Below are 7,751 nucleotides of genomic sequence, written 5' to 3'. Positions count from 1 at the left end.
GTAATCTGGTTTTGATTACTTAGTGGATTCCCCAGTGGTTTCTGGGAAACTGGATGTAGCTCTTGGTTTAAGAGTGAACCAGTATAAACTGTTTGTGCATCTCTTTCTTCCTTAAACTCTTTAAATTCAGTTGTTATTTTTACTGGTATAAACAACTGATTGTTTCTACGAAACAACCGATTGTTTTTCTGGTGCTTTACTGTTTTGAGCTTTGTTTCTTGGCTAACTGAATTCCTAATCTGGTTTCTTGAAAGGAATTTCATTCTAGCTTAAAAAGTTTTCGAAAACCCCCTTTAAACAATTCATCCCCCTCTTGTTTAAAGCCATACATTCTAACACATAGTTGGCCACAGATTTGTCTGAACCAACAACTGACTTAACCAAGTTCTTGATCCTTTTAGGTTTAGGCATATCTGCACATGAAAATGAAGTAATCAACAACATAAGTTAAAAGTGAAGATATATTAAAAGTGAAGATATATTAAAAGCTTCATACATGCACATAGTAGATGAATTAACATATTAATAGTGCAGTTGAACCAAGGTTATTATTACTGACATCGAGTCATTTTCATGAAGTTCATCATCATTGTTGTCCTCATTTAGTAATTCATCATCTTCATCCTCCCTAAATAATGCCAAATGGTCAGAGTTGCTTAAAAATTCATTTAAGTCTTATTGTGGACACGATTCTACTTCACAAACTTCACCGTCTCCTTCTCCCATGTCATACAAGTCTCGTGGTTTCAAATGGACAGAAATTGACCATTGCTTCTTCACCTCATCATCTATATAATATACCATTTTAACTTGTGAAGCTTCAATGTATGGATCATGCTCCTCACGATCTCTCGTGTGAATTAACCTTGAAAAATTATTACAAGTTAAACCCCAAGGATCCTTCCTCAACCCCCAGCCACTTGTGGTGTCAGCCCATTTACATTTGAACAAGGTAACCTTAAAATGACCATAGTAATTAAGCTCAATTATATATTCTAATTTTCCATAATATGTCAAATCTACATTTTGTATTTCATTATGCAGAGGATGGAGGTGGGTTTACAAGACAAACTATTCAAAGTTATAGTTTAATAGTTTATCTAATGAATTTTTCTTCACTTTTATAACCATTTATGCTAACTCAGTAAAATTTTAAAGACACTTCTACTGTCATTGAATAATAAACAACTAGGAACATAGAAATGTAAAGAGGAAAACAAATGAAGAGTTTCAACTCTACCTACGTAATCTTCTTCAGTGAAGAGTCGTGCTCCACAAATTACAAATTGCTAGAGTTAATTTATCAAACCATTAAGACAGCAAACCAAAATGAAATTCATCACAACTGAAACTAAGACCCAAAATTCAACAGAAGAAAACCATACCAAACCAATCCAATCAAATAAGAGAACATTAGATAAATCGAACTCAGAAAGAATGTGAACAAACCTGAACAAATCCTTCCGCGGAGGCGCCGATGGTGGCAATTTCGGATAATCGCGAAATGATTTCGTACAGCTTCGCGACAACTTCGTGAGGAGCATTTCAGCGTTTAGGGCTTCGAGTTTAGACAGAGAGAGGTTTGAGCGTTTAGGGTTTGATTGTGAGGGTTGGTGAGGAAAAGGGGTTCGTGAGGAGAAAGGGTTCGTGTTTAGGCAGAAAGAGAGGTTTGACTGTTTAGTCAAACCAGATTTTCAAAAAATAATTAGGAATAAACTAATTTCGGTTACCAAAAATATTTTTAAAAATAATTTGAAATAATTAGGGAAGAAAAACTTGTTTTTATTCTGAAGGATAATTGTGACAGTTGAAAATGACATATTTTGAAAGATAATTGTGGTAGTTAGTCAAATGACGTATTATATTGAAATTTGTGGCGGTTGTTAATAACCGCCACTTTTTACACGATTTTTTGTAGTGCATTTACCAAAATTGATCTTAAGAGTGGTTATAACCAAATTCAGATTAAACCGGGAGATGAATGAAAAATCTCCTTTAAGACCAAATTTGGTTTATATGAGTGGTTAGTCATGCCTTTTGGCTTAACCAATGCTCCAAGCACTTCATGTGACGTATGCACCATGTCTTAAGACCTTTCATTGGCAAGTTTGTAGTGGTCTATTTTGATGACATCCTCATATATAGTTTGTCTTTAAAGGACCATAAGGAGCATGTTAGGCAAGTATTAGAAACCCTTAGGAAGGAAAAATTGTATGCTAATCCGGAAAAATGTGTGTTTCCAATAGATCACATAGACTTCTTGGGGTTTTTTGTGAGTTCAAAAGGGGTGCATATAAATGAAGAAAAGGTTGAAGCAATTAGACATTGGTCTACACCCACCATTGTTAGTGAGGTACGGAGCTTTCATGGCCTTGCTAGTTTTTATATAAGGTTTGTGAAAGACTTTAGTACCATTGTCGCACCTCTCAATGTCATAGTAAAGAAGGATGTGGTGTTTAAATGGGGTTAAGAACAAGAAAAAGCTTTTGAGACTTTGGAAGATAAATTGACCAAGGCCTCCATTTTAGCACTTCCCAACTTTACTAAGACATTTGAAATTGAATGTGATGCCTCCAACATAGGCATTCGGGCTATCCTCCTTCAAGTGGGTCACCCCATAGCTTACTTTAGTGAGAAACTCAAGGGGAGTCATCTTAATTACTCAACCTATGATAAGGAGCTTTATGCCCTTCTGAGAGCCTTGCAAAGCAAGAAGAGCAAGGGTAGGATAGGAAGGTCTAAAAGGGGCGACCTAGGTCATTGACTTAAGTCAAAACCTCACCTAAGGCTCATTCTTCTAGAAACTAGGCCAACTTCCTAAACCTAGATGCCCTGTCTTGAAAAAGTGGACTTGAATCAAGACGATTTTGCTATGAGCACTCCTATTTATGCTAAAGGAACCTATTATTTGCCTATCTCGCTATTTGGATCCCTCAAGTGAGCCCAATTTATTTACAACTTGTTTTATTCTTAAGAAGATCAGCATGAAGAACATTAGATGCTCTGGTTTTTGTGCATTTCTCCCACTGATGAGGTCTGCTAGATCCTTGGTGAGGTCTTCATCATTTGATTGTTGAGATGACTTCTCATGGTGTGAATGGTAATGTGCATCCTTGGTCATCTCCTTGTTGGCTTGGTTTGTATCATGTTTTGTTGTTTTTCTGTCATTTTCTGCAGATTTCTTCTTCTACTTCTTCCTTGATTGTAGTTGTCTATGGATGGATTTAGTATGTTTTCCATTCATTTTTATACACTTCCTATACAAAATGCATGCTAATTGACCTATGATTTCTAATGTATTTTAGCCCCTATCACGGATTAAGAAAATTAAAATTCAAGCACAAAGTTGAATGAATGGTCATGGAAGAAGGATGAAAAAGGTGGTTACACCGTCAAATTCGCATATAGTTTGATGCATAACAATCTGGTAGAGGAAAATAAGGACTCGTATGTATGTTTATAGAGCACTAAAGCTTTACCCTCAGTTGTGTTCTTTGTTTTGAGGATGTTCATATAAATTAGCAATTGTTGATTTTTTTTTATCAACAAATAATAAATAAAATTAAAATGGGACACTTCGGGGGTATCCCAACCTGTATACAATAGTCAAGAACTCCATACAACAGAAGCTTTTGGTTCTTGATCACCATAGAGCACCTACTAGACTCACACAACCATTGATGCAGTAAAACAACCTGTAGGCTACTAGAAACCAGCACATGCCTTAGGTCAATCAGAACCACTAGCAATCAGAAAAGCACAAAAACAGTGGCTTCAAAACTGAATGAAGTGAAATAAGCACATCCCCACATTCAATTCCAGCATACCAAACAGCAGAGTGTTGCACATGACAACATCTGCACACCGAACTCCTCAGCACCCAACCACCATGCTCAATACAGAGGTTTGACACTCGTTCCTTGCTAGATGCCTTGTTCCACGCTCCATCCTCCCCTATAACACTTCTTTTATTGCCACAGTACAACACCTTGTAGGTGCTGCTCCTTGATTGCATGACCTCTGTTGCAGTCCCATAATACCCTGCCTATGTCTACTAGAGACTCCGCTTATTGTTACGAGACTGGCCCGTACTTCCCACCAGAGCAATATCAGCCTCCCATTAGAATTGACTTAAGGGTCACACAACTTTGGGTTAAAGTTGCATATCATAATTCAACACAAATTCATCACCTTGCACCATACACAACCTGTTCAAAGGCCCACTCCTTTTATAGACCACCTCACCCGATTACGAGTTGCTGCAGTGACAGAAGTCTTGACTGGTTCACACAAACTGGGTCAGAGTTGGCCAGAATCAAAGCCATCTTTGTTTTACTAACCTTGGTATCAAGAGCTTATATGCATTGTGCAGCAACATCTATTAGATGTATAAACTACAACGTATTCAACTTCTGTTTCATCTACACAAACCATCTTCTTTGTTCTTCATCCACTCTACTCCCTCGGGTTCACCATGGATATTGCACCATTCTATGAGTTTCCTACATGAAATTGGGAGTACTACATCTTCTAACTCGGTGGAGCGAAACTTCTACTGCATCACCCTCACACCGACTTCTTTCCTTCACCTTCCACAGCATTAGATCACTCCACGCCCACCTGCAGCACCTCCCACTTTCCTCGCCATGGCAAAACGCCTTCGTAACCCACTCACTTGAAGCTTTTAATGCAGATCATTGGATTCAGAATCCAATCCACAAGGGAGTAATTAAAAGAGATTGATTTGTGCTTCATCCATAGCCAAGATTTAATTTGAGCCTTTTGAAACATCTCTTCCGCATCTACTACACCTTGCTTAAACAACACCACATTCCTTTGATCCCAGATACACCTAACAACTGTTGTCCAAACCCCTTTCCAGACCATATTTTGTTTATTACTAACCTGGGATAGATGGAAGCTCCCAAAGTGGGATTTTATGTCCTTATGTTGGACAAACAGGATACCAAACCATTTGTAGCACATGATCTAGACACTCATGGCATGTTTACATTGCAGGAAAAGATGCTGGCAGGATTCTTCCTTGGTTTGACATAAGGCACATAGAGAAGTGTTCATAGTCACCGCTCTCCTACCCAAGCGTTCTCTAATTGGTAGGCTATCCGTCAAGACTCTCCATGTTGTAGACACCACACTTGGGAATCCTTTGGCCTTCCAAAGGTATTTAAACACATCATATTGTGGACCACTTCCTTGTTTGGCCAAGCATTTATAAGTAGAACTCACGGAGAAGCACCTTATTTCATCATTTCCCCACACTTGGACATCCTTCTCTTCTTTACACAACTTGGTCATGGCCAGGTAGGTCATTAGTTCTTCTTCCAGCTTAGATTCCCATTCAAATCTTGCACGTTTCCATCTTAAGCACAATTGCCATACCGAATGATCCCAATCTCCAACCTCTTCTACCTTTTGCCCCTGATTCAAAGATAGAGAATACAGTCTGGGGTATATAGATTTAAGGTTAGAATTCCCAATCCATACATCTTCCCAGAACTTTACTTTGTCTCCACAACCTATATTCCATCCAACTTCTTTAAGAAACCATTCGTCTCCTCCACCCTCCCTACAGACTTTGAGTAAGTCTTTCCACCACCACGATTGAAGTTTCACTGGTAAATGCAAGGCTTCTGAACTCAAGCCATACTTTGATACCAACAAATCCTTCCATCTCCCTTGCTCTTCCCCCCATAAGATGCCATCTCCATTTAGTCAGTAGCGTAGAATTAAACATCCGGATGTCTCTCAACCCCAGACCACCCTCCTCTCTTGGTTTACACAACACTTTCCAACTAACCCACGAGATTGACTCCTTTTCCTTCCCCAAACCCCAGAGGAACCTCCTTTGTATTCTAGTGATGCTTTTGCAGACCGCAACCAGTGCTCTGAACAAGGACAGGTAATAAAGCGTGGTAAAGGTAAGGACCAATTTAATTAAGCAAATTTTCCCTGCCATAGATAAAAATCTCCCAGAATTTTTTCTTCCTTGGGTTTCCTCCCACTTCAAGTCCCAGATAATTAAACGGCAAACCCATCTGCATACAATTTAGAGTCTTCGTGTAACAAGCGAGATTATAACTCTGAACATTGATACCTACTAATTTTGACTTGAGGAAATTAATCTTCAACCCTGAAGCCAACTCAAACCCCCTAAGGATGGACTTCAGGGTCATCACATTGGTGTAGGAGTCCTCACAGAAGAACACAGTGTCGTCTGCAAACTAGAGAATGCATAATTCAACTTCCTTTCTACCAATCTTAAGCCCAGAGAGCAAGTTAGCCTTACAAGCTTGCCTTACTAAGCCTGCCAAACCTTCTGCTACCACTACAAAGAGAAAAGGGGCTAGAGGATCACCCTGCCTCAGTCCTCTGGAAGGTTTAAATTCCTCCGTAGGACTCCCATTAACAAGAACTGAGATTGTGGCGCTTTCCATACAACCTCTGATCCAACTAATCCACTTACTATGAAACCCCATTCTATAGAGCATATCTAGAGGAAAGCCCAACTGGCCGAATCATAAGCCTTCTCAAAATCCGCCTTCAAACACAACCCGCTCCTCCCACCCCTCTTGAGATCCTCGACCACTTCATTGGCCATAAGCACGCTGTCAAGAATCCCTCTGTCCTTTATAAACGCCGATTGGCTCTCATCAGTAATAGAGGACAAGACCTGCTTGATTCTTCTAGCTAAAACCTTAGAGATAATTTTGTACATAGCCCCTACTAATGATATAGGTCGATACTGCTCAAGCAATATAGGGTCCCTAACTTTAGGGACCAAGGCTATAAAAGAAGCATTACAGCCCTTGGGTATATATCCTGTGGCATGAAAATTAGCCAGTGTTGCCACAATCTCTACTTTTAGTACCTCCCAACTATTCTTGATGAAATTGAAATTGAAGCCATCAGGTCTAGGACTCTTTGAACCTTCACACTGCCACACTGCATCCCTTATTTCTTTCTCAGTGAACTCTGCTACCAAACTTAGATTGTCTTCCTGGGATAAAGATTTAAACTCTACCGCATCCAGTCTTACACCAAACTCTCTGCTAGCTTTAAATCTATTTTCAAAAAGCTTTTTTGCCTCAGCACGGACTGTGCAAGGTTCCTCACACCATTGACACCCCACCTCTACACCTTTAACTTCATTTTTTAGGTGCCTCCTGTTAGAGTTAAGCAGTGTCTAAGATCAAGAGGGGAGGGGTGAATTGAGCTTATCAAATTTTCGCAAAACAATCTAATTTACTATGTAACAGAGGTGAAAAGAACAGATTGATATTAAACAGAACAAATTGTTTTTACAGATTAATCTAACACAATCAAAACAAGATCAACACAGTTTAGATCAACCAACAGCAATACCAGAACCAAATTGATTAACTTTCTCAGTTTATAAGGTTGTAGTTTAAAGCACAAAATTAATCAATTTTTACATAACATAAGCCATCTAGAGTAATGAACCAAATGTCGCAGTTTAGTTAAAGGAACCAGTTCACCCTTCTTAACCTATTACAGATTCACACAGCAGCGTGGTTTATGATTAGAGGATTGATTAACAAGTTAGAATAGCAAATTTAACCAGGTCCAGAATTAACAGATTTAGTTTCAATATAACAGATTCCTTTCTTGACTGATTATGTGAAATTACAGAATTAAGAGCAGGGATGAGAAAAGAAACACACAAGAATTTTTATACTGGTTCACTCATCAAGAGCTACGTCCAGTCACCT

The 7,751-nt window shown here is 38.9% G+C and overlaps 1 protein-coding gene across 1 annotated transcript; it reads right to left on the bottom strand.

The window, feature by feature from the left end:
* Positions 1-403: 403 nt before the first annotated feature.
* Positions 404-6,497, bottom strand: LOC137825263 (uncharacterized). The gene is made up of 5 exons (XM_068630935.1): positions 6,316-6,497; positions 5,669-5,906; positions 5,258-5,439; positions 560-628; positions 404-413 (listed from the first exon to the last, which is right to left on the bottom strand). The coding sequence occupies exons 1-5, from the start codon at positions 6,495-6,497 to the stop codon at positions 404-406; spliced, it is 681 nt and encodes a 226-aa protein (XP_068487036.1).
* Positions 6,498-7,751: the final 1,254 nt, after the last annotated feature.

The sequence above is a fragment of the Phaseolus vulgaris genome, chromosome 8 (genome assembly GCF_000499845.2).
Source record: "Phaseolus vulgaris cultivar G19833 chromosome 8, P. vulgaris v2.0, whole genome shotgun sequence".
NCBI lineage: Eukaryota > Viridiplantae > Streptophyta > Magnoliopsida > Fabales > Fabaceae > Phaseolus > Phaseolus vulgaris.
Note: the sequence above shows the minus strand (reverse complement) of the source record. Positions and strands in the feature narration are given on the sequence as shown.

Bases quoted from the DNA above. Each gene is read 5' to 3' on its own strand.
- LOC137825263 (XM_068630935.1), bottom strand. From the start codon at position 6,497: ATGGGGTTTCATAGTAAGTGGATTAGTTGGATCAGAGGTTGTATGGAA. The intron at 5,907-6,315 runs GCAAGCTTGTAA...GTCCTTGTTCAG, and splicing joins GGTTTGGCAGGCTTAGTAAG to AGCACTGGTTGCGGTCTGCA. The intron at 629-5,257 runs GTGCTTCTCCGT...GGCATTATTTAG, and splicing joins TGGGGAAATGATGAAATAAG to GGAGGATGAAGATGATGAAT.